This window comes from Salvia miltiorrhiza, chromosome 1 (genome assembly GCF_028751815.1).
Source record: "Salvia miltiorrhiza cultivar Shanhuang (shh) chromosome 1, IMPLAD_Smil_shh, whole genome shotgun sequence".
Classification (NCBI taxonomy): Eukaryota; Viridiplantae; Streptophyta; class Magnoliopsida; order Lamiales; family Lamiaceae; genus Salvia; species Salvia miltiorrhiza.
The window spans coordinates 17,668,488-17,695,257 of record NC_080387.1 but is presented as its reverse complement, the minus strand read 5'-3'; the positions used below and the strand labels follow the sequence as shown (position 1 = coordinate 17,695,257).

The window sequence follows — 26,770 nt, the reverse complement described above, 5'->3', positions numbered from 1 at the left end:
ACTTGATAGAAGGGAGATCACAATGAGTAAAGAGGCCACAGTGGGGTAACTTGATAGCTTACTTCATCTTTTTAGCTTTGATTTTTGTATTTTTCATTTAAATTATTTGCACAAATTTAAATAACACAATTTACTTCAAATTTAAATTGCATTAATTACATAAATCTTAAAAATTTAAAAACATATTCTAAAATAACTATTCCGGCTCCGGTTGAATGTACATTTGAGCAATCAATTGTTTGTGCAACTCGATCTCATTGATGATCTCTTGCGCTACCCCGTCGGACGAAGACGACGAAGTATCATCGAACCCTTCGGTCATTTTTTAAAGGTAAAGAATGAAAATGTAGTAGAGAAAGAGGGTTAAAGCCACAAGCAAAAATACAGTTTCTATTGAACCAAATGAAATCAAGATAGGATACATATTTGAACATGTCGATGATTCGATGATCAATGGTACCAAATGCAACTAAACAATCAAACAACATTTCACTCATCTCTTCCTGTTGTGTGGTGGTAACTAAATTTTCACTATAGCAAGGCAAATAAAAAGACAAGTTGACGTTATTAGCTTTGTTACTTCTTCCACATATCAGCAAACTCATCGACTTCGAGGGGATTTTCCAGCTCATGCATCCTCTTCCTAGTTTTGGCTTTAACCTTCTTTGCATATTTCCCAGCCTTCTGCCTTTTCTCCATAGAGCGAATCTGGTGACAAATATAGGGAAAGAATTAATTATAAGATTTCATTTGATTATGATTCAAATTTGACCATCCATGCAAAGCAATATTTTCACCTTTAGCAGCACAAGAAGAGGGAAAATGAAATGAGATTTGAATTGTAAGGCGGAACCATGAAAAAATACTACAAATGTCAAGAACTAACCGTGTTGGGTGAAACATAGAAAGGATTCTCATACAATGTTGGGCCGCCAAAGCTGCCACTAAATATCTTAATTGGGTTTAGGCAGAACCTTGGACCAACCTGCACAAGAAATATGTTAATACAAACATTTTGAATGTAAACACTAGGTTCATAGCACAAACCTCAACCAACGTCATCTTTTCCAAGTCTCCACGGTCTAACTTTTGTGCAGTACCAGTATGGCCAGATGATATCTGCTTAAGAAAAATGAATGCTAATGTAAATTCTTCTCATGGAGAAATTCTAATAAACTAAAAGATTTGCCGCACCAAGCACTATGGCCAACATAATTGCAGCTAGTCACAGATAGCCCCCTTCATTGCTTTAAGCTTAACACTTTGATGTTATAAAAATCTAGTGATTTACTTATACAACATTGCAAACCTGGTAATTCCGGAACCATATGTGGTCATCAGCAATTGAGAAAACAAATACATGGTCATGGTATGGTTTAGATTTCCTGTGATCCTTTGGTGTGGCAAATATCTGAATAATACAAAGAAACATATAGAAAGTTGAAACCATAAATCAATATATAAAGATGGTAAGAAACTCATGACAGCATGCAATAAACACAAGGAATAGGCAAGAAATTTAAATTATAGTAACATTTTTAGGCAATTCTAAAAGTAATCAATGTGTACTCCATCAACATTGTAGCATTAGATTATTCCACTTACAATGTGAAAATACTAAATGAGGTATCGTTTGGTATACACTATGACATGTTTTTAAGCTAGTTTTCTGATATCATTCATGTCTAATTCAACATCTATCTTAAAAAAAAGGACAAGACATGCATAAACAAGGCCGTGCTTACAAGAAGACCTACCTGAGTAATCATCTCCTTTAAAAGCTGGAAATGAGGTTTTTTGTCGAAGTTGGACGAAAAAGTCAGGATGGGACGTGACCCCTTGAGATGATTTCCAGTAAGTTTCAGTTCCTCCATTGTGTGCACTTCAGACATATATACATGATAAACATAATTACGACCAATCTAAAAGGCAGAGGAAATGTTTGGGGCAGGGAGAGTCAAATATCTGAAAGCCACAACAACTGTAACCAGACATACCTGCATTAACCAAAAACTTGACAGAGGGACCATTGGGGCACTTAGACATCCATAAGTAGAGGTCTTTGCCTTTCCTGCACTGCAGAGAGCACGCATTGCACCTACATCACGATTGATGTTTCTACCAAACACTATTTCAAGATAAGTTCAGAAACTCAGAGTACCTCAAAAAACAAGCAAGACGAGCAGCTCCTGAGCTCGACAAGCTCGTTCAGATCGGTGCCTTTGCTCCCCTTGGACTCAACCTTGTTATCTTTCTTACAATGAGGCAATAAATCAACTAAGTTCAACATCAAATGCCGATACCTAAAATCATCCAACCAACAAATCCAATGAAAAGAGTAATCAAATATCCACATAATACTAACCAACTGAATAAATGCCAATACCTAAAATCACCCATTTAACATTTCCTATAAAAAAAGTAATCAAATAGAAACATGATACTAGCAACCTAATTTGTAGGTGTAACGCCAAAATTAACAAGCTCAAAACATCGAATACTGCAAATAATAGAAAATGAACCTGTAACTAATGCGGCGAGAACAAGTAACCAAAACTTTCTCTTTATTCCGGAAGAAAGGGGTAGTATCATTCTCCTTTATATCTTGAGGACTGGTTTTAAATCCGAAAAGCGTTCTTTTCGGCCGTTCCGGCGCGATTTCTTCCTTCTTCTCATTCTCCGCCGCATTGGTTTCGCTGTGCTTTCTCTTCTTCCCCATTCCAATTTAATTAAACTCCAACAACAAAGCACAATTATAAAATTTCAAATGCCAAACTGGTTAGAGATTGAAGAAGAGGTGAATATAAAACTGATGTTAAACCATAAAACCCTAGCAGAAGAGGGATTTTGTTATTGTGGTTGCTACAAATTTGTTTTTACAACAAATTTATAGCTTATCATCAAAAAGAAATTCACATTTTTTAAAATGTGACGTGAGAATTATTTTTAAAGAAACACTTGGTTTAAAGAAACAAATAGTTGATACGAATAAGGTGCTTAATCATATGAAAAACTACAACCTACATGTAGAATTCCTAGTGCTTAGTGCCTCAAATCAAGACACAACATTAGTTAACACAACTAATTTTCTTTTCTAAATAACAATCACCAGATAAATCATGAATTTTACATCGAGATTAAACAAAAATAAAATGAAAATATCAATCAAAAGACCAAGAAACATAGAAAATCCTATATAAAACAGTATTAATTCAAAAATAAATAAATAAAGTTTGGAACCAAAACCAAACTTTTATTTATATAAAATAAAGTTTTGTTGGCTCAAGCAATGAAGCATCTAAGGGCAAAAAGGAAAACTTCAGCATATAAAATCAACTTGGACTTAATGAAAAATTAAAAGAGGATACCAGTAAAATTTGAAGCCATCACTACAATCAACATAGAAAATTGTACGAAAAACAATGGCCAGCTTCAACTGCCTGATTTCAGGATAATTTAGTAGTAGGCTAGTAGCTCATTATTATGTTAACTAAAAATCTATATATACTAATATTAAAGCATAGATTTTTGAGGGAGCGGTTTCCCGCCGAATGTCACATTCTTTAGCCCAATGGATTGGGTAATCGCATTGAAGCAGTTTTGGCTCGAATTCGTGAAGCCTAAATTTGAATTTGAATCTGCCAATTGTTTTTACAATCTATAAATAGCAGCTCATTAGCTATTAATTTCGCAGCTCATTAGCTATTAATTTCTCAACTTTCCTTTCTGCAATTTTACATTTGTAATAATTCTCTCTGTTTTTCCGATTTTTTTTTCTTACTTTTCTTTTTGATAGCATCTATTGTTTTCTTCATAATTAAATCCATACTGTTAGTTGCCAGAGTGGAAATTGCTTTAAAAGAGCATAGATTCAAAATGTTGCTCTCAAGTAAAAACTTTTCATGTTGCAGCAATATTTACCTGTTGGACAGAGGCTACTGCTGCGAACGCAGGACGGAGGAGGCAGGGCGAGTCGGCGGCGAGGGAGACTGAGAGACGAGGGGGTTGGGCAAGCCGGCGACGGGGAAGGCCGGGCGAGTTAGCGAGGGCGGCGGTGCATCGAAAGATGAGGAGATGAGGGAGACTGGGAGACGCGGGAGCCGGCGACGGCGGCTGCAATGAGAGGCCGAAGACGAGAAAGAAAGTGAAAGAGACCGAGAGCGTGCGATGGCAGAGAGAGGGAGGAGACGAGAGTGAGAACAAAGAAACGGCTAGGTTTTACTTGTTTGGATTTTAGGTTTGTTTCTTTTTATTTTAGTTGGGCTTTTTGTGACTTCAAATAAAAAAAAGTTTACGGGCCAGAATTGGCATATATTTTTTTGAGTTCTCCAAATTCAATAGCTCCAAGCCTCAAGTATGGTGGGATCTCAATATTGTTAAAGACAAAACAAAATATTATGAGGTTGGTTAGATTTTCCTAACTAAATACATTTTGTCTAGGTTACTCTAATACAGAGCTCGATATAGGTAAAATTGAAAAATGAGTATTAATTGAAGAATGAGTATTCTTTTAAATCATGGACTATGAATGACAATAAACTGTACAATTTCAATTTTATTATTGAAGATGCATGCACCTAATTTATTAGTAATTTTTTGGGAAAGTAGTAATGAAAATTCAATTATTCATCTTCACTTACAAACAATATTAATTAATTAATTAATTGATTGATATATTTTATCTATACAATTAAAAATAAACATGATCTAATTCATAAAAGTACAACTTAAAAATTCCTAATTAAATAGGCTGCATGAATAGTATTATAAGATTTTTAAAATTTAAAAACTTGACTATTTATTAATTTAAAAGGACAGATTCTATTTTTTTCAAAGAAAAAAATTAAGTAATTTTTTCCTAATTAAATAGGTTGCATGAATAGTACTTCGTTTTTTCAAATTATGAAAATTAGTCCATTGCTCCAAATTATAATTTTTTAGTCAAACTTTACCAATATATTTTTTATTACACTTAGGTGCTCAACCTCAATTGAATGCTAATTATATTAATTACTATTATTTAGCCTAAGTTTGACATTTACTAGCTAAAAATAAATCACACGTGCAGTTTCCTTATCTTAAAGAATCATAAATAACGAATATAGAGTTACAGTAATCTGTGGATAAATTTGGATTGATCAAGTTGGAGAATTGAATGATGGATGGAAAACTTGTTGATACCCATAGTGAAGAAAAATTGTAAGTACTCTTATTTTGGTTTTAGATGAATTTTTTTTAGTTTTCATTGTATTTAATTCGTGAAATTTAAATTATGAAATCATGCGTTTTTATGGATATAACGTTTACTTTAATGTCATGAGTTTATGTGGGTTTATTTCATATACAATATATGCTTTGTAATAAGGTTCTTTTCTTGCTGCAAAAATAGTGAATTATGATTGTGATATATTGCTAATATTTAATGGTATGCATTAGTATATGATTTTAATTTTCTTCTTTTTTAAGGCTCGTTTGAAAGAGTTGAAGGAAAAGTTGCCCGATGAATTGATGAATGATACTGTTGCTAATGATGCAATTTTTGAAAAAATTATTTTGAGAACACCAATGAAGTCAATGGAAGTTTTAAGGTAAATTATTAATTTATTTTTAGTATTTCAAAGTGTAATTTTTTAAAAAACTTAGTTATATTTTTTAAATCAATTTTATTAGATGACGAACCAACAAGAGGAAGGAAAAAAAATACAAGAAGGACCAACAAGAGGAAGGCAAAATGTTTGTGATTGTCACATTGTCACCATGGAATTTTCATTCTTGCATAGAAACATAGCTTTAGACATTTTTGTTTTTAATCCATATTCTTGAATAATTTGCTAGTATGGTGAATTATGTTATGATATTCTCTCTTTTCATATTTAGAAATTAATAGTTATTATGAGTTGAACTTTTTATATCTAGTTGAATTATTATTTTGGTACATATTGTAATTTTCTAATTATATAATTTGTTAAATATTCAATATATTCATTACAAAAAGAAAAATGTGACAATAACCATAAGCTATGTCATATTTGTTATTGCACCACAAATTTATAATGTGTGGTAAACATGTTACGTCACATTAATTATATTGTCACAAATTATGACACTTTATTTCAAGTAATGTCGTATAATGTGATGCAAACTCGCATGCGTCAATACGACTAATAACACAAATTTGTAAGTTTTATACAACAATTAATTTAGTGATGCAAAAAGTGTTGTATATATTACGACACAGATTTGAAAAGTGCCGTAAATGTATTATGTCACATTAGTTATAATGTCACAAACTAATGTCGCAAATTAGGATGTGTCATTTCAACTTATGTTGTGTAATGTGATGCAAACTAACATGCGTCAATACGACTAATGACACGAAGTTTGTCACAAATTTATGCAACAATTAATTTTGTGATGCACAAAGTGTTGTATATATTACGACATAAATTTTAAAAGTGTCATAAATATATTACGTCACATTAATTATAGTGTCACAAATCAGTGTCGCAAAATAGGATGCGTCATTTGAACTAATGTTGTGTAATGTGACGCAAACTAACATGCGTCAATATGATTAATGACACGAAGTTTGTCGCAAATCTTATGCAACAATTAATTTAGTGATGCACAAAGTGTTGTATATATTACGACATAAATTTTAAAAGTGTCATAAATATATTACGCCATATTAATTATAGTGTCAAAAACTAGTGTCGCAAATTATGATGCGTCATTTCAACTAGTGTCATGTTATGTGTCGCAAACTAACATGCATCAGTATGACTAGTGACACATAATATGTCGCAAATTTTATATGACAGTTAATTTAGTGATGCACAAAGTGTCGTATATGTTGCGACACAAAAGAAAAAAAGTGTCATAAAATTTACATCATTACTTTTTGCGACACAATTCAACGCGACGCAAAAAATATCGCAAATTAGCTTTTACGACATAAAAATCGAAGTTTACGACACATTTTACATGTCGCAAAAGGTCGTCTTTCTTGTAAAGGTCGACATATGCACATGCGACACTATTTGTGCGTCTTTCTTGTAAAGGTCGACATATGCACATGCGACACAATAACATGCATCTTGTAAATGTCGCAAAAAATATCGCAAATTACAACGCTTACGCTTTTTGTGTCGTATATTTACGTCAATTGTGCGTCATCAAAATATTGTGTTGTAGTTTAGTGACGCACATGCGACACTCGTTTTAACGCCTCAAAATTCCAACAGTTTCTTTGTGACACTCCAATAAAATGTCGTAATTATATGACATATTAAGAATAGTGTTTCATTGAGTGTCGTATATTTCCATCAATTTTACATCATCTAAATATTGTGTCGTAGTTTAGTGACACACATGCGACAATCGTTTTAACGTCTCAGAATGGCCCTCGTCGGGTATTAGGGTACCCAACTATAAACAGCGGGTCGGGATCGGATACTTCATTGCTAGAAAAATCGGGGTCGAGTACCCGCAAAATTCGGTTAGGGTATCCGACCTGCCCCGAATAGACAACCCTATCTGTTTTGGCAAATAATCAAAAGGAATTTAATGGGCCCACCCACCATACTCTCTCTCTCTATATACATACTTTTAAAATAATATTAAACAATTTTCACCGACCCACTTTATCTACTAATTACACATTTCTTAATCTCTGTGTTCATAAGTAATGGTACATTTGTAATGGGACGGATGGAGTAATAGATTATGAAAAAATAATTTGTAATAAATGAATTTATTTTCACAAAAGTTGTGGTGCAATCGGTTGCACCCGTACCCAGACCCTGATTCGCATCCTAACTTGAACACATATCCTGACCCAAACCATATAAAATGACACTATGCGATTATACAAATGGCACTGCATATAATTGACTCTATTTGGTTATACAAATGACACTATAACAATTTAAAATGTTATAGTGTCATTTGTATAACCGAATAATGTCAATTATAACAGTGGCATTTACAATGTTATAGTGTCATTTATAAGCAGTGTCATTTGTATAATCGAATAGTGTCATTTACACAGTTTGGGTCATGTATGCGGGTTCGGGTAAGGGTGCAGGTTAGGGTCCGGGTGCAGGTGCAACTCGATTGCACAGTGCAACCGATTGCACCCAATACCACCTCATTTATTTTTTCAAAAGTTTATAAGCTTTTAAAATTTATTTTTAAAGTTTGCTTATTTTATCAAACACGTTGAAGGAATTTAGGGCATCCATTATAAAGAGCAAAGGTGGACTCTTAAAAGTGGTCCCCACAATTTAAGATCACACCTTCCACTATGGGAGAGCCAACACCCCAACTCTTAAATTTTGATTTTGATTTTTATCTTTATTTTTAATGTTGTTTTTCATTAAAATTAACATTAAATTTAACAACTTAAATTTCATTGAAATTAAAATTTAACACTACATTGATTGAAATAAAAATGGCATTACAATACAAATAAAGTCCTAAATTACTTCAAATTAAAAAAAACATAAAAAAATCTACAATTTAAAAATTTAAAGATCATTGCGTTTCTTGATTTCTTCCACCTTCTTCAAGTGAAACGTCAATTCGTCCGACTTCATAGTAGAGGTGTCCCTACCCAATATGATGCAGTCCGTGAGGTCACATTGAGTTTGGGAGAAAATTTCCATGACCTTGACCATGCTCTTCATGGTCTCGAGAGCTCGAGTTTGCTAGTCGGACGACTGCGCCTTTTTCTTGTGTTTGTCTTTCTTCGCCGCCTTTTGACCTTGGGGCTTTGTGGAGATACTTTGCTTGCTAGAAGTGGTTGTATAGCGACCATCTGAGTCCTTGAAATGTTTGGAGGAGTGGACATCCTCACCAATCGTCGCGAATTTTTGACATTCGCGAAGCACATGCCACACATGTGGATACTTGAATATACTACTGTGCTCGAAAGTGTATAGTTGTTGTGCTTGAGTGGTGATTTGCTCATCGCTCATACCGGATCCCCAATTCGCCCGGCACTTCTCGTAGATTGCTTCCCACAACTTCACCTCATTTTGCATGTGTTTTATTTATTTCACGTCGCGTGGAATAGTGCCTAGGGCTCATTGAGCATTGTATTTGTTGACGATGACGTTCCAATATATTGCTCCTTTTTGTTCAGAACCTTTGACGGAGTCACATGTTGCCTTCGCATACAAACGACACACGAGTGTCATCTCTGCCGGAGTGTATCTACCTCTTTGTTTGGTGGTCGCCGACATAGATGTTATCTCCTCCACATCGGTCGTCGCTGCAAATTGGGCGTTCAAATTGATTCCCTCAAGACCCGCTTTTTGAAAGGCGTTTGAATCTTGAGTGAATGATGAGAATGTTTGGCCGGGTGAATTTGCATTGCCGGGAGATGAATTTTGGGGGTGATTGCTCCAATATTTTCCCCAACTATCATCCATGTCTTTAGCACAAAGATATATGAAAGAAAGAAGAAGAAGATGAAGATGAAGAAGAAGAATGAGAATTGTGTGTGAAGTTGAATGAGAAAATGAAGTAATTTATAGAAGAAACAAATGGAATAAAGATAAGAGAGAGAGAAAAGATCTCTCCAGATTTTAAACAAAAATTCAATTTCTTTTTAATTAAATAGCATGGAATTTTCTAATTGGATCGTATATCACACGTGCCCAATCAGAATCGCCTCTGCACTGGGTGCGGAAAGGGGTTTGGGCGCGACAATGGGTGTTGCGCGGCGGCTTTCGCATTTTCACAGTGGATGCTCTCATAAACTCATAAACAAGTTATAAACTTTTTTAGAGCATCCACTATGGTGCCTTTTTTTGGGGTAGTTTGACTCAACCTAAACACCTCTAGATTGACTTGCAATAGAACAAGGATATCCTAGCAGGGATAAGCTAACCCAAGTCGATCTCACAAGGAAAGTCTTTAAGGGCTTCTAGTAGTATCGTAGGAAAAACAATAAAAAGAAAGCAGTAAAGAGTTTGATTATTAAACTAAAACTTGAATTTAAACTTAAACTTAAATCAAACTTAACCTAGGCAAGAATTTAAACAACTTAAATTAAACCTACTTATAAAATTAAATACTTGTAAATTTAAAGACTTCTAATCTAGACATGAAACTAAAGTACATAATTTAAATTGCATGATTGAAAAGAAAGCATAAACATAAAGGCAAAACGTAGACATAATTAAACAAAACAAAATTGAATTACGAAATACCGTAAACGTCTTGAACAAGTAATCGTGTCACGCAATCACAAGCCAAGAAATAACTATAAACTTAACTAAACCGAAAACTAACTAAGAACAATGAAAATTCGAGACTATGAAAAAGAACTATGAAAGCAATAAATCCTAAGCTTCGGATGCCAACAGATCTCAAAGATGGCGTCTAAAACTAGGGCAAAAGGTGTCTTTTTACAATGAAAATTAAACCCTATTTATAGACCTCAAATTTCCCTAGATCACCATGGAAGTTGCCTTGCAAAGTAGAACTCTAAAGGCAATAAAATCGTGCAAGATAAGGCAACTCCAGTTGGATGCGCGCCATGGAAAACACTCCTTCTTTGGCCAACAATCGCAGCTCTGGCGGGAATAACTCTGCTCTGGAAAGGTCGGCTCTGGTCCGCTACAGCGCTATCTTCGCAGCTCTGCTCTGGCGAGCGTCTCTGCTCTGGCGCACTTCTCTGCTCTGGTGCGCTTCTCTGCTCTGGCAGAGGACTTCTCTGCTCTGGCAACGGACTTCTCTAAGGAAGTTCAGCTCTTGTTGATTTTGGGTTTGACTCTGCAATTCAGCTCTGCTCTGCTCTGCAAAGTGTGCCTAAAAACGCCATTCTTGACCCCAAAATCTCCAAAATTGCACTCTTCCATCTATAAAACCTAAATCTCTTGCAAAGCATAAAACAACACATAAAATGCACCAATTTCCAGAAAATTATCTTTAAAATAAGCTCATACAAACCCCTAAAATTAGGACAATTAAGCATAAATCATAGTTGGTGACATGGCATGGAGAGCACCATAATGGAGAGGTGAAATTGGGGTAGCAAAAAAGTCTTGGGTAGCAAAATTGCTTCTCGGGTAGCAATGCATTTTAGGTCCCACCGAGAGAAGAGTGACGCGCTTGTGTGCTGATAGATGACCTTTTTTTATTTTTTTTCCCAAAAATTTCTTACATTATGTACAGTTGTTGTTCTTTCTTTCAAATGTGGTTTGATTCTTTTTTGCCTTTTATTTTAACTAGTGTATCTCCCGCGCGATGCGCGGTGGTTATGATTCTAAACTTGCGTGAGCTACACATACAATATATATATACTTCCTCAATTCACCAAAAATATGACACTATTGGTGAACATAATTTTTCATAAAATGAGTGGTGATTATTATGTAGTGGAAAAAAGTTCTACCATTATAAGAAATGAGTATTTGAGATTAAATTAATCACTTTTCATTTTTAGAATTTTTTTATCACATGATGGGCTCCTTTCTCCACTCACAATTTAATTAATAATCATTATTAACACTACTTTTAAGTGGGATCCTTTCTTCACTTATAATAAACTCAACTATTTTTATTAAAACTCATGCTGTTCCTTTTTAGGCCTATTTTTTATGGATGGAGCGAGTAATATTATCTTCTTATAATAGTAACATTGTGTCATATTAACAAATTTTCAATGTAAAATAAATAGGATTATTTAATACGGAAAATCAAATGAGTGGATTTTGAAAATACCCACTTTCCTTTAGTAAAAATAAATTTTACCCACTAATATAAAAACTTAAAAAAATACCCACATTTACCATTTTACCCTTACATATAAAAATTTACAAATACCCACTGTTCACTGGTTGTGAATTCAACTCAAATTCACAACTGAATTCAAGTATTGGTTGTGAATAACAAGTGTTGGTTGTGAATTCGCGTGAATTCACAACCAACATTATTTCGAGTTGTGAATTCACAACCGATAAAACTTGAATTCACAACCAACATTATTTCAAATTGTGAATTCACAACCAATGAAACTTGAATTCACAATCAACACTATTTCAATTGTGAATTCACAACCAACGCTGATAATTCAGTTGTGAATTCAAGAACATTTGTATAAAATTGTGCGATTTTCATCAATTTATTCGTTACTTTTATGTTTTTCGATGACATTCAATTAAATTAGGGAGAAATTTATCCAATCTGCAGAAATTCATTCCAATCATTCTCATCGGCAATCATTCTCATCGGCATCAAAATTCAAACTTGATCCCTAAATTCAAATGAAAAATTATCACAAAATTAAAGCTTCAAATTTGGAGAAGAGTAGAGAGGAAGAGGCGGCGCCGCCTTCGCTGCTGCTACCGATAGATCAGAGACCAGATGAGAGAAAAATGAGAGAGAGAGAAGAGAAAGAGCGAGGCGGCGATGGTGAGGCTCGAGATCTGATCGCCGAGATCGATGACCTTCTCCGGAGCCTCGACCGCGGCGAGGGGACGGACAGCGGCGGAGGTGCGTGTAGACAGAGGAAGAAGGAAAGAGAGACCGCGCGGCGGCAATGCCGAGATTGGAGATGAGGAGAGGAACGCGCGGCGGCAACGCCGATGTCGCCATGGCCGTCCTCGACCGCCACCGCTGTGCTCCAGTCGATCCGCCGCCTCAATGGCCGCCCTTGGCCGCCACCGCCGTGCTTCATTCGATCCGCCGCCTCAATCGCCAGAGAGAGAGAGAGAGAGCGCTGAGGAATGAGAGAGAGATGAGAGAGCGGGTAGAGAGAGAGAGAACAGAGAGAGAGAGAAATGAGAGAATGAAATGAAATTAGGGTTTGCCCATTTATATAGAAGGGTAATTTAGTCCTTTAACACAAAAAGTGGGTATTTTTTTATGTTTTAATTTGAGTGGGTAAAATTTATTTTTACTATATAAAAGTGGCTACTCTTATATATTAACACAAATCGAAATGTCATAAATAAAAAAATAATGATGAGAAAAAATTACAAAACATTAAAAAGATGTTGTAACCCATTAAGGGACATTAAAATTAATTAAAAACTAATATATATATATATATATATATATATATTATCGTTTCGAATGTAATAATTTTATAATTTTCTTCATAGAATAAATTATAATAATTTGATGTATTTTGATAGTAATATTATTTTATTCTATCAATAATTTTTTTACATAAATAAAAGAGTCAATTAAATTTTTAAACATAAATAAAAGTTTAACTATTTACATTATTTTTTAAAAGAGTCAATTATATTAATATTATTAATATTCCTATTAAATTTGTTGAGTTTGTTTAGAGATATAATAATCAATTTTGTTATAAAAAAAATAGCGTCCCTGAAAACAAAATTTGATTAAAAAAACTTATATTTTAATTAAATAAAAACAATAAGTTATATCATTAAGAAAAAAAGGAAATAAAATAATGATACGGTTTTTTTGGAAAATGGAATCAAAAGTTGGTTTATAAATTTGTTTCTCATATTTCGGGTTGGTTAAATAATTAGGAGTAGTGGGTATATTTTTTTCAATTCCAAAATTACCCTTCAAATTAAATTTATTGACGTTTACTTTGTTTTTTATATATACTAGTGTATCTCCCGCTCTATGCGCGGTAATTGTGATTCGTGTAAGTTGTGCATATATTTTATAATTATTAATATAAACTAATAAAATTAAAATTTGATATCAAATTTATTATTTGCAAATTAATCTAATATTTTCATATAATCAATATAATTTGTAGAAAAATATAACATGTACATATAGATATTGTATTACTTATATAAGGAGTTGCTATAATTAACAAATCAAATTTTAGAAAATAAATGTAAATCCATAATTTGAATAGTTAAAATATTAGAAATAAGAAAAAAAATGAAAATTATAGAAGTTAAATTGCAGTTACGCATTTTAAGTAAAATATCACTTTCTAAAATATAAATTGTTAATATGTTAAAGTTTATGGGTTAAATCACAATCAATATAGACTATTAATTTTCGAAAGATGCAAACATTTTAATAGTGCTAATATTGAATTAGTTTGTTCTATCATTTTATGGAATATTTAATAGCTTATTTTGTTTAAAAGAGTTAAACTTCCGGCAGTTTCAAGGTAATCAACTAATTTTAGGTGGTTTAGTGGTGTTTATAATTTTTTCCATAAATTCCAATTATATCATTCTAATTGAATTTATTTACATTTACTTTGCTCTTTATATATATAAAGATAAAGATAAGTGTGTCATATTCAACTTTTATATATACTGAAGCAAAATTCATATGAATTATAATTTTGTTTAACATAATTATTAATTTTTAAAATGATATTTTATTATATTACAAAATTAATTTATATATGATATATTAATTTTATTGAAAATATAATACAAAAATTAAAATATGTAAACAATATATATATATATATATATATATATATATATATATATTGTGGTAAAAGTAATAATTATGATAGTTGGTTCATGAATAGTTAAAAGTGAGATAGTGCTATAGTTGAGAAAATATGAGGTAGTTAAAAAATGAGATACTTATTGAGGTGGCGTATATGTGGCACCACTATGGGGTAGCTACCCCACAGTTAGGGATGGCAATCTACCCGCGGGTAGCGGATATCTGCGAAAACCCGAACTCATTAGGGTGGGTTTGGATACCATTTGATATCCACGGATAGTTTCGTGGTTGCAATTCACTATCCATTTAGTTCGTGGGTATGGGTTTGGATACTTACTATCCATACCCGCGAAACCCGTTTACCCGCGAAAAATACCCGCCAATTACCCGTCAAATATCCACAAAAAATTCTATAAAATATGGGCTTTGAATATATATTTTGAGATTATGGGCTAGCATTTTATATCTTAAAATAGGCCCAGACAATAAGGCCCAAAGTCTAATATTAAGCTAAACCTAAACCTTGATTACCCTACGCCCCTAACACAGCCGTTCAGTCCCCTGACTCCCCTTCAGCCGTTTCTTCCCCTACCCCTCCTCGCGAAGTCGTGATTCTAGCCACCAGCCGGCAGCCACTCGCTGTCCGTCAAGCAACGCCATTCGCCGTCGCCATTCCAACCGCTGACATCCGCCCTCCTCTCAACTCCATCCTCTCAACTCTCAAGCACCCACTGACCTCCGCCCAGCCGCTAATCTCCGCCCAACCGCTGTCTCCGCCCAACCACTGTCTCCGCCCAGCCATTGTCTCCGCAGTCCGCGCACCGCCAGAGCGCAGCCACCATTCAGAATCCAGACGTAGCCGTTCAGAGTCCAGATGGTAGGCACCGTTCAGAGTCCAGCGCAGCCGTTCAGAGTCCAGCGGATAGTGGGTATCCGACGGATAGTGGGTATTCGGCGGATAGCGGGTGACGGATACCCGTCGGATAGCGGGTTCGCGGATACCCGACGGGTAGCGGGTTTGGATACCATTTGATATCCATGGATAGTTTCGTGGTTAACAACCACTATCTATTTAGTTCGTGGGTATGGGTATGGATAGTCAGTATCCGTACCCGTCGTACCCGATTGCCATCCCTACCCACAGTGGATGCTATTAAAGATCTTAGAATCTTAGCCAAATACTGAGTCACGACTCAGGTCAAAAATCGGGCGACGAAGAACTCAGCCAGGGGGACCGAGTGGACTCACCTTCGAGTTTGACTGAGTTTGTCGTAACTTCCAGCCTTTCTCCATTCTCCAAGTGAGGGAGAGGGAGAGGGAGGAAATAGCTCAAGGGGAGAAAAGAATTATCAACCATTTCTCCACGACAAGTTAAGCCCTAATCTTCAAATCCAGGATCCCGCTCAAACCAATTCCAATCACAAAACAAAGTGAAATATGTCTCATTCAGTGTTCCAAGCAGCGCAGATTATGCCCCTCGCTCCTACGACCAAATCCTTATCCTCCAAGCCGTTGCAGCCAATTGCAACCGTTTGCCTATCGCCGACGTTCGCTGGCAGGCGCCGGAGGCATTATTTTACGCTTAGGGCTTCATCTTCTTCGTTGGTCGACGGTGATGCTAGTGCGCACCTTGAGCGATGCTTTCAGGCGTCGCCGGATGGTCCGTTGGCGACTCCTTCCAGCTCCGTGGAATTTGGCCCCACCATGAAGGGGGGGCAGTACGGGGCGTTTGGAGCAGTTACCTTGGAGAAATCGAAGCTGGATATGTCCAAGAAGGAAACTAAGACTAGTCCTCAGGTAATTTTGAATTTCTTAAGTTATGCATACTCATTTCTAGTAAGAAATTAGTTGAAGCATTCAAGGTGGATTTCTGCGGTGATATGTTTAGGGGAGTATTGAGCTCTTCTCTGAGGGCTTATACCGGATAAGGAATATTATCTGTGGCAAATTATGTTCATAATGTTCTATTCTCTCCGCTTTTCTCGAGTAACTGAGTAATCCTTCAGCTTTCAGTGTATCTGGTAATTTTTTATTGAACAACTCGAGCCTTTTGGATTTGAGAATGATGTTTTGGGTTCTCGCGATGAAGTTGTGTTCATCTTTGGTGACTGAATTCCATTCTCCATTAATATGAATTAACTAGTTGCTGGTCCATGGAAAACTCATTCTGTACCGCAATCTTTGGTCTATCTTGAACGTTGGTGCAAATTGTGTTCATCTTTGGTGACTGAATTCCATTCTCCATTAATATGAATTAACGAGTTGCTGGTCCATGGAAAACTCATTCTGTACCGCAATCTTTGGTCTATCTTGAACGTTGGTGCAAATTGGGTTCCTGAATTTTCGCTTCGTAGCTCTAATATATCTAGTTTCTGGTCTTTAGTGGTGCTGATAGTAATTTTAGCCGACTTGGTTAGACATTTCTGAGCAGGAACTTCTTCTTTGCTGAGCAGATTGCATCCCATGTCTGTCTTCTTTAGGTTGTCCGCTTAAACCTGCTTTCATGGATTCAAATATAATCAGGGTCATAAGCTTCTTCTTTTTATAATGGCAGATTGAAACTGGGGGTGGAGGTGGCAATCAGGGGAAGGGTCTTAGTCACGGCGGTGGTGATGGAGGCGATGATGGTGGTGATGATGATGATTACTTTGACGATTTCGATGAGGGTGACGAGGGAGATGAGGGTGGACCGTTTAGGAGAAGGATCATTCTGGAGGAGGTAATGAACAAAGCTGTCTACAGACAAACAAAAGTGGCCACCATTTTTTGTCTGAAGACTGATCTATTTAATTTTTGTCTAGCACATTCTGGCTAACATTCAATATTATCTGCAGTTGTTTGATAGGAAATTTGTTGATGCTGTATTAAATGAGTGGCAAAAGACAATTATGGATTTGCCTGCTGGGTTTCGTCAAGCCTATGAAATGGTATGATATGCCCCATTTGTCTCCCTCTTTTGTTGTGGACTATATCTGATTTGTGCTTGTCTACAGGGTATGGTTAGTTCTGCTCAATTGGTAAAGTTTCTTGCAATTAATGCCAGGCCAACCACAGCAAGGTTCATATCACGGTCTCTTCCCCAGGGACTGTCTAGAGCATTTATTGGCAGGTTGGTTGTAGGAGTTCCGTGTTTTCCGAATACATTGAAGATAGATATTTCTTGAAAGCTCTGTTCGTAAAATTGCATTCTCTTGATAGCATCATGAAATATGAACTATGTGATTTATGCCGGGCTTTTCCCTTGTACTCTGAGCTTATGAGTCTGAGTACTATGTAGCCATAATCCTGAATTAATTTCTCTATCTTAGATACTGGAACTTCAGGGCAAAGCCTAGTTTTCTTATACTGCTTGTTGCTCTTTTTGTTCCTTTGTCATCTTGCATGGTTTCAAGAGTAGCACGCTGGGGGAATTCAGGCGTTTTGTTCTAACAGCTCGGTGTTATGCTCTTATTTCTCCTTGAATGATTCTGGTTTGTATTTGGCTGGAGAAATTTCTCGATCTTTGTTCGCATTGTTGCTTTTAATTGTTAGGATCTCAAATTGTAAGTGGCATTAACTACTGGATTCTGTCCCTTATTCCACTTTCATGACTTTATTTCCATTTTTTTGTGAGAGATAGTGATATGCAACTTTGAACAGCTTACTTATTAAAATGAAACAAAATGATAAGTAATTTGTTATGCAACTTTGAAACGTCTATCTTTTTAAAATTAAGGCAAATGAAAAGTATTTGTTGGACTAAGTTGTTGTTAGTAAAAATCATCTATAATTTCTGATATTTTATTTTAGGGTTGATTGCCGGAAAATCCATAAACTTTCAAACTTTTAGGTTTTTTCTCATGACAAAATTTTTTTACCTGACAATACATGAAGTCATGAATTGAATAATTAGCCGGAAATTTCCCCGTCCACATTTCCCCCTCCCCCCAAATTAAATCCTAGCTGGCAGTCGGAAAGCAAGCGTGGGTATGTCGTTCGATAACATTAAACGACGCCGTTTCACGTAAGATAGAACGATGTCGTTTCTCATGTTTAAGTTAAGCAATTCGAATTTAGGTAAAATTTAGGGTTTATGGTGTGTTATCCTCTTCATTCGCGATTTAGGAACTGTGGATAACAAAGAAAAATTACAGAGTTCTTGCTAGGTTTTCGATTCAATTAGAGTGGAATATTGGATTGTTCCTGGAGCCCAAGCTCGAATTCAGGAGCTCAAGAAATAAATAAACTTTATAAACATGGAATTCCAGCTTGTTTGCGCACTTCCCACACTGGGAGAAATCCGGAGAGGCGATTCCTTTGTTGTCGTCGTTGAAATGTACCTCTACCCACTCCCTATACAATGGAATATTCGTGGTCAATGGTAAAATTGAAGAAAGGAACAGTGAAGAAGATGCGATTTTGAGAGAGAGAGAGAGACAGAGAGCTGCAGAGTACGATTAGGGCAGATGGAATAGGAAATTAGGGTTACAAGTTTTAATTAGTATTTTAACACCTGACAAATAAATCTGATGTTATTTACATGTAATATTAAAAAAAGTGACACCTGGATTAAAAACCCACACGTCGGATTTGTGTCAAACCGACGTTGATCGGAAAATATGGATGGGGAAATTTGCGGCTAATTATTCAATTCATGTATTGTCAGGTAATATTTTTTTGTCATGGGAAAAAACCTAAAAATTTGAAAGTTTATGAAATTTTCGGCAATTAATAACCCTTTATTTTATTATCAGCAAAAAGTGAGCAGGAGTTCTGTAAGTTAAACTATTATATCTAGGAATTATAATTGAAACTTACTGGATTAAGAGAAACATCAATTTTATCTTGGCCTGTTCAATTGGTTTTCTAAGCCGAGGTTGGGAGTCTGGGTCTGATAACTTCGTAACCAAAGCTTGCTCATGATCTTTGTGAGTGAGTTTCTCGTGTGACCGGTTCATATAAAGTAAAAGCTAGTCTAGCATATAGCTTGATGAAGGTCTCTTGTGATCAGAGATGCAAAGCTTCAAAGGCATTAGCACTCAATTTGTTTCCTATGGGATTTATTAAATATCATAAGTTTATAACTAACGAATTGATTGAAAAAGCTAGTCTAGCATTGTAGCTTCGCCTCTTCTGACCAGAGACACATACTAAAAACTTGCAGGCAACATCACTCATTTTAACTGTAGAATATCCTATAGGGCCAATTAAATCATAATTAGTAAAATGTAAGTTTGTCCTGGTTTCAGGCATCTTAGGTTCTACAAACTCATCTCTAAATAGTGAACCGTCTGATGGAAAAGCCTAAAATACTCGAGCCTACTCAAACTTCACTTTTGTTGAAATGAAAGTCTACACTGGGTTATTCAAACTCTTTGTTCATTTGCATTTGCCAACTTGGGAATGAACCCTTCTATTCATGCAAAGTTTTGAGAATGTTATACAAGCCTTGCCTGCATATGAATGAAGTCTATATGTGCAGAATTTTATGATGAATTTGTTGATAAGAATATGAATTGCTCCATTTTTTTTATGTTGCATGCATATGTACTGCAAGCTCAGAGTTGTTCAGGTCACATGTCTTGTAAGTAGGGTTAAGATTAAGGAACGAACATGCAATCAATTTCTCATGAAAAAGTATTACTAGATGTTCCTTGCATGGAAATATTATGAGGTTCTAATCGTAATTTTTTTAAAGTTACAAACCTAACTTTCAGTTGATTTGTGAAATTGCATTGGTTGACTGTCTTTGAAGCATACTTTTACCTGTGCACATACTTTTTATTCTGAGTGTTACTTTCGATTATGTCTATGCTCTGTAAACTGTATATGGTATTAGAATTGGTATGTGATAAAACTTGTGAAGTATTAATGGAAACTGTGGTGTCTAGAACTTCTTAAGCTTTCTTGTCTGTTAGCTGGTCTGTTAGAGATCTCTAAATGTTTACATGCGGATTTCAGCTATTTCGTTAATTGGAATTAATAAGCTATAATAGTAATTCTATAGAGCAAACAGTATACTTTTATGTTGGGCTTTTACTATAAAGCAGTTCATAAATAACTTGCCTGGGAGCATAGATTATATTTGGAACCATTTTTTGATATGTTTATCTGAACTTCCTCTGGCAGGATGATTGCTGATCCAGCATTTATGCTCAGGCTACTTCTTGAGCAGGCAAGTACAATTGGTTGTTCTGTTTTGTGGGAGATCCAGAATCGAAAAGAGAGGTACATTTTGAAGTAGCAATAACAAAGAAGGAAACTCACTGTATTATTATGGGCCTCTGGACACAGTGAACACTTTAAATTTCCATGTGTCAGGATAAAGCAGGAATGGGATCTTGCCCTCATCAATGTGCTCACTTTGACAGCTTGTAATGCAATTGTTGTTTGGTCCCTTGCCCCCTGTCGTTCATATGGAAGTACCTTCCAAACTGATTTGCAGAATACTCTGCAAAAGCTCCCAAACAATATTTTTGAAACTAGCTATAAATATAGAGAGTTTGACATCCAAAAGAGGCTTCTATCATTCTTTTACAAAGCTGGAGAGTTAAGTATGGTAGGATTTACGGCCGGAGCTGCACAGGGTGCTCTATCAAATTTTGCGGCCAGGAAAAAGGAGGGAAGGTAGAAATAGTCACAATGATAATTCTCTAGTTATTATGCTTATTCTGGTAGGATTTCCGAGCTTCTTGACACCTTGCAATTTTATTTGTTTTGGTGATGGCTTTTATTAGATTATCAGTGAGCATTCCATCTGTGGGCACCAATGCACTCGGTTATGGAGCCTTCCTTGGTCTTTATGCCAATCTGCGATATCAACTCTTATGTGGGTTTGAGAGAGCTACAACCAGTTACTTTGATGTCATTGGAGTAGCTCTATTCTTCAGCACCGCTTTAAGGTTTGTCTTTTGTATAATTTTAGGGTGCGTTTACTTTGATGGATAAATTTATCATTGGAAAAGAAGGGATAACAAAAAATTATGCCTTTAAATGCCTCATTTCTTTTCCCATATTTTATACAAAAAGAGAAGTTCACCATTTTGGAGCTTTGGCTTTTGATGCTGTTGTGGCCTGTGGGCAGAGGAAATAAAATGTGGGATGCAAATCAATGCAGGGTCCTGAATGTTCAAGTGGGAGAGACATCTAGGTTGGCTTGGCTTGGTGTCGAAGCTGATCCATTGGTTCACTCTGAGGATCTCCTGAAAGCTTACAATAGACCTTCAGAAGGCGTCAACCAGTCTTCTTCCAAATGGTTCATATCTAAGAATGCTATTGTCTCCGGGCTCGGGCTTCTTGGGATCAGACAAGGACGAACCGACTCTAAAGTGGAAGGCGATGCACCTGCGCCCAAGGCTAGAAGGAAGAGAATGGTGAAAAGAAAGGTGGCAACAAGTTGAACCGAGTTTTAAACGTTGGGTTTCTACTAATGCTTCAATTTTCAGTATCTACGAGAATGCTAAGAGCGCCAGAGAAGCATTGAACAATTTTGTTGGGTTCTGGGGACTGGGGAGGGCTCTAGCGCCATTTTTTTTCCGATTCTTTTCTTAATTTTGAATTTAGGATAATAATTATGAGCTGCAGATTCAACTTTTGTAAGGAAGTTTGATGTGAGCTCTGTTGAATGAAGTGCAACGCATTTATTGTTCACTTGTACTATCCTACAAAATCTTAAGCAGCACTGTAATTTAGATGCCTTATTTTTTTGATCACTTGTAATATTCCTACAAATTCGAGTTGAACTTTAAAAGAAGAAAATATTGCATATTGGAATTCTAATTATACTTCTTATTTCTTAGCATTTGACATAATTATCCTTTTCTAATAATAAAATTTAAGAAAAATGAATTTATATGCAGTGTCATTTGTATAACAAAATAGTGTCAATTACAGGATGTATCATTTGTATAACCGAATAATGTCATTTACACGATTTGAGTTAGGATGTGCGTTTGGATCAGGATGCGTCAGGATTTGGGTACGGTCAACCCGGGTGTACCCTAACCCAAGACCTCCTCTATTAGGGGTGAGCAGAAACCGAACCGAAATGTAAAACCGAACCGAACCGAACCGTTTTGGTGCGGTTCGGTCTCGAATCTATTGGTTCGGTTTTCGGTTCGGTTCCAAAAATTAAAAACCGATAAGTTTCGGTTCGATTTCGATTTTCAGTTTTTGGTTCGGTTTTAAACCGAACCGAACCAATAAATATTAATATTTTATTATATATTTATATTTTATAAATATATATTCAATTTTCTAATTTTTAATTGGTTTATATATTTATATTTTATAATATTTTATTATATATTTATATTTTATACTCCCTCCGTCCGCGATATCGTTTCCACATTGTGGACGGCACGCGTTTTAAGAAAAGTGATGGATAGTAGTGGATATGTAGTTAGTGGAGTTTGGGTGGAAGTTTGTGAGTGGAAGTTTGTGGACCCTACTTCTATAAATGGAAGTGGAAACGATATCGCGGACGGACCGAAATGGCAAATGTGGAAACGATATCGCGGACGGAGGGAGTATATTTTATAATATATTAATTGGTTTTTTCATACATTATATATTTATATTTTTACATTATTTTACAGGTTTTTAATTATTTTTTTAATTAGCCAAATCCTAAAATATATATAACACTTATTTGTGAATAGAGGAAAAATCTCAATGTAAAAATTAAATATGACAATAATCAATGGGGTAAGTATAAAAGGTGGTAATTTTCTTTCTCCGTCCATCAAAATTTTGATACTTTTGTTATTTATGATATCATTAAAATATGACACTTTTTTTTTTTTTTAAATATAGTTCGATATTTTATTCTTATTTTTTACTCTTACGAATATTTATTATTTACAAAAGGGCAAATTGCATGGAAATACCCCACTTTAATCAAAATCTGATTTTTTTAACAATCTTTTTAATTGTGGCAAAAATTTCAACGAGCTTTCAATTGATAGCAATGTCCGTTCGGAGTAATTTTTCGGTCAAATTAAATATGAGTTGGCAGCCGGAATGCCAACGTGGCATCAAAAATGCCAAATCACACCCACCATCCCCCTCCCACGTCACCCTCTCTTTCTCTCTTCCCCCCTCTCCCCCCATGTCACCCTCTATCTCTTCCCCATCCCCCTTCCCCCTGTCCCCGTCGGCTCTCACCCTCTCTCTCACTTCCTCCACCGCCGCCACAACCGTCCAGATCTGCCCAGAATCTCGAGTCCGCCGGCTTCCTCACCCCCCTCTCGATTCCCAGTGCCGGTTGAAAATCCACGGTTGAAAACTCAATCATGCAGATCCCACATCAAATCGATCAACAATCCATCCAAAAAGATGCTTTTATTTTTCACGAGAGAGAGAGTGGCGGCCGATTTTCAAGAGGGACGCCGATTTTGGTGAGAGAGAGAGAGTGGACGCCGATTTTCAGGAGGGAGAGAACTAGGGCGCCACTACCTGAAATTTGATATATGAAATCTGGTATCTGAAATTTGGTGAGAGAGAGAGAAATGGGGGGAATCGAGTGGAGGAGAGAGGGGGGGCTGCTGCTACCAGCTGCAACTCCGTCATCGCCGGTAAATGAGAGAGAGATGGGGTAGACTGTAGGCGGCGGCTTTCGCCGCTGTAAATCGAAGCAGAGGGCGGTGGTTAGCCTTGGCGGCTGATGCGGTCGCCAGAGGGAGTCCTGGTGCCGCAGAGGTTCAGAGAAAGAGGCGCCACCACTGTTGGTGTGTGGGTGGGCGCTTAGTCGAGAGGGAGGGCCGTTGTCGTCGGAAACTGGATAGAAACAGGAGAGGTGGGGGGAGGGGGGGCGATTTTCCGCCGCTGTTCTCTGGAGAAGTCAGTGGCGCAAGTTGTGGCGTCGAGGGTGTGAGTCCAGTGTGTGTGTTCGAGAGGGTGACGTGGGAGGGGGAGGGGGAGGGTGGGTGTGATTTGACAATTCTGATGTCACGTTGGCATTCCGGCTGCCAACTCAGATTTAACTTGGCCAGAAAATTACCCCAGACGGACATTGCTATCAATTGAAAGCTCGTTGAAAATTTTGCCACAACTAAAAAAATTATCAAAAAACCAGATTTTAGTATAAAGTGGAGTATTTTCATGAAATTTACCCTTTACAACATACATTTAACTTACCACTTAATTTAATATTAATCACTCATTTCATATATGTTGGGAACCTTGTGGAATATCCTGACCCTTGTTTTGATGATACCAAAATTCATAGGACTTAACTGTAATAGACTAGAATCGTTTTGAACTCAAGTGTTAGAGTTCGTTTCTAGTTTAGCTTGCGGTGTCGAAGACTGAAGACTGAAGACTGAAGAACGAAGACTGAAGACTACAGATACCAACTGAAGTATCAGTTGAAGAATCAGTTGAAGACTGATTATTTAATGCACGCAAAGGACTGATACTAAAGTCAAGTATCAGTTGAACATTCCTCCTAGGACTGATCTTCCAACGTTCAGAGGAAGCCACGTACGCACAAGTACAGCCGCATTAAATGCAGAGATCTCAGAATATCTTATCTCTGCAGAGGTCATTCCTATCTGGTGGTTACTTTTCAGAGACGTCACATCTCATGTCCATCAAAGAGAGCCGTTTCCACATAGACAAGGAACCTCGAAGATTGAAGCCTCAGCCCAAATTCGAATTGCTCTCCAACGGAAGAAATCTTGAGGACGATTTACGCCAACGGATCTATTCAAGAGGTCTCCTACAAATAGCGCTCGAGGATCACTTCAACCTTCACCGATTCAACGACATAAGCTGAAGTTCTGCCAAAATTGCTACTCAGCCTAAAGCTTAACCGCCCCAAATCTTGAATCGAAGAAGAGAATTCCAAAGCCAAAATCAGTCACTGCTGATTACATACATTCTCTTAGACCCTAGGCATATATCTGTTTACCCAGAAGCCAAAGGTCAAACTTGCTTCAAAGAACTTGTTCTTTGTAAGTATAGTTGGCACTCGTTCAAACCTCCCTCCCATAAGAGTGTTTGAGTGGTTCGGAGTTCAGGAAGGTACTCTGAACTCTGAGTGAAAAGTCTGAGCACGAGGTGTGCTTAGCAGGGAAATCCTACGCGAGTGAAGTGTGGGTGCTGAAGAAGGGTTTTCTTCAGTTTACGGTTGTGTGCACCAGGCAAGCACACGGGTACGGTTTGCAGTGCACCAGTGAAGCACTTGCGGAGTGGATTTTTGGTCTGATCTACCAACCGTGGATGTAGGAAAGGGTTTTTCCGAACCACGTAAAAGTCTCTGTGTTGTTTACAGCTTTCAGTTTTACATTCTTACTTGTGCTATTTCAATTGATAAAACTGAACACTGACTAAACAGCAAAGAGAAACCTTAAACCAACAACTTGCTCCACCGAGGCTATTACGAAACTAAGTTTAATTTCCGCTGCGTATGATATCGATCTGACTGAACTATCATTTGATAGTCAGGAAGAGTGATATCATCTCTATCTTTGCAAACACGACTGAAGCCCTTACTTGCATCAGTTAAGTTCCAGCAACTTAACTGATAACTCGTTACTGAAGAGCTTTCAGTATCAGTCGTCAACCCTGTTGGTCAAAATTGATTTCAGTAAAACATGAGTCCTTATTTGCATGCAAAGTTTCATTTTGATCTCTGACTGAGATCCCCTCTGATTGAGGTCAGTAGATTAAGTTAAAAATAGCCCATAGGTGTATTTCCCCCCCCATACACCTATTCGAGACCCTCAGGTCCTAACAATTGGTATCAGAGCAGGTTGTTCGCAAGAACTATCTGCATCTGACTAGGTTCTATTTGAACTAGATCCTTTTTCTTAAAGGTCTCGAAAAAGTTTTACTCTTTCTTTTTGTGCTTGCTATCTGCTCTATCTGCTGTTATCTGTTCTCTCTTTTTTGATGGAGACTAACCACAGCAGATTATCTTCTCTACCTATGTTTAGTATTGAAAAATACGACATATGGAAGTTTCGGCTTGAAAGCTTCCTCACCGCCCAACATTGCCGAATGTGGAAAGTCATCACCAGCGGACCGATCACCATCACCGAAGTTATCAAAAGAGTTCCTGCTGACCTCCAACAGGATCCTTACGATGAGGTCCAGCCCAAGTCAAAGGCAGACTTCCACAGAAGAAAGGAAGCAAGATGAGCTTGACAACCTAGCTAAAAGCATCATCTCCGGCACCGTTCCCGACAAGCATGTCATGAAGATCATCAAGTGCGGAACTGCAAAGGAGATGTGGGACATTCTGGAAAGAATGTGCGTAGGTTCCGAGGAAATCAAGGAGAATAAGCTATCAATAGCTTGCCAGAAGTTCGACTCCTTCCTCATGCTCAAGAATGAATCTGTCGAGGAAATGGAACAAAGATTCAAT

General features: G+C 36.6%; 2 protein-coding genes across 2 annotated transcripts; one reads left to right on the top strand and one right to left on the bottom strand.

The window, feature by feature from the left end:
- Positions 1 to 367: 367 nt before the first annotated feature.
- LOC131006814 (ribosome biogenesis protein BRX1 homolog 2-like) lies at positions 368 to 4,222 on the bottom strand. Its single transcript, XM_057933964.1, has 9 exons — positions 3,923 to 4,222; positions 2,523 to 2,744; positions 2,162 to 2,303; positions 1,998 to 2,076; positions 1,758 to 1,882; positions 1,310 to 1,411; positions 1,048 to 1,119; positions 887 to 985; positions 368 to 708 (listed from the first exon to the last, which is right to left on the bottom strand). Exons 2-9 carry the CDS (start codon positions 2,717 to 2,719, stop codon positions 577 to 579), a joined length of 948 nt encoding a protein of 315 aa, XP_057789947.1. The 5' UTR covers positions 2,720 to 2,744; positions 3,923 to 4,222; the 3' UTR covers positions 368 to 576.
- Positions 4,223 to 15,563: 11,341 nt separating this feature from the next.
- LOC131006813 (protein RETICULATA-RELATED 1, chloroplastic) lies at positions 15,564 to 22,050 on the top strand. The gene is made up of 8 exons (XM_057933963.1): positions 15,564 to 16,218; positions 16,976 to 17,140; positions 17,256 to 17,348; positions 17,415 to 17,530; positions 20,530 to 20,628; positions 20,722 to 21,027; positions 21,138 to 21,302; positions 21,518 to 22,050. Exons 1-8 carry the CDS (start codon positions 15,859 to 15,861, stop codon positions 21,798 to 21,800), a joined length of 1,587 nt encoding a protein of 528 aa, XP_057789946.1. The 5' UTR covers positions 15,564 to 15,858; the 3' UTR covers positions 21,801 to 22,050.
- Positions 22,051 to 26,770: the final 4,720 nt, after the last annotated feature.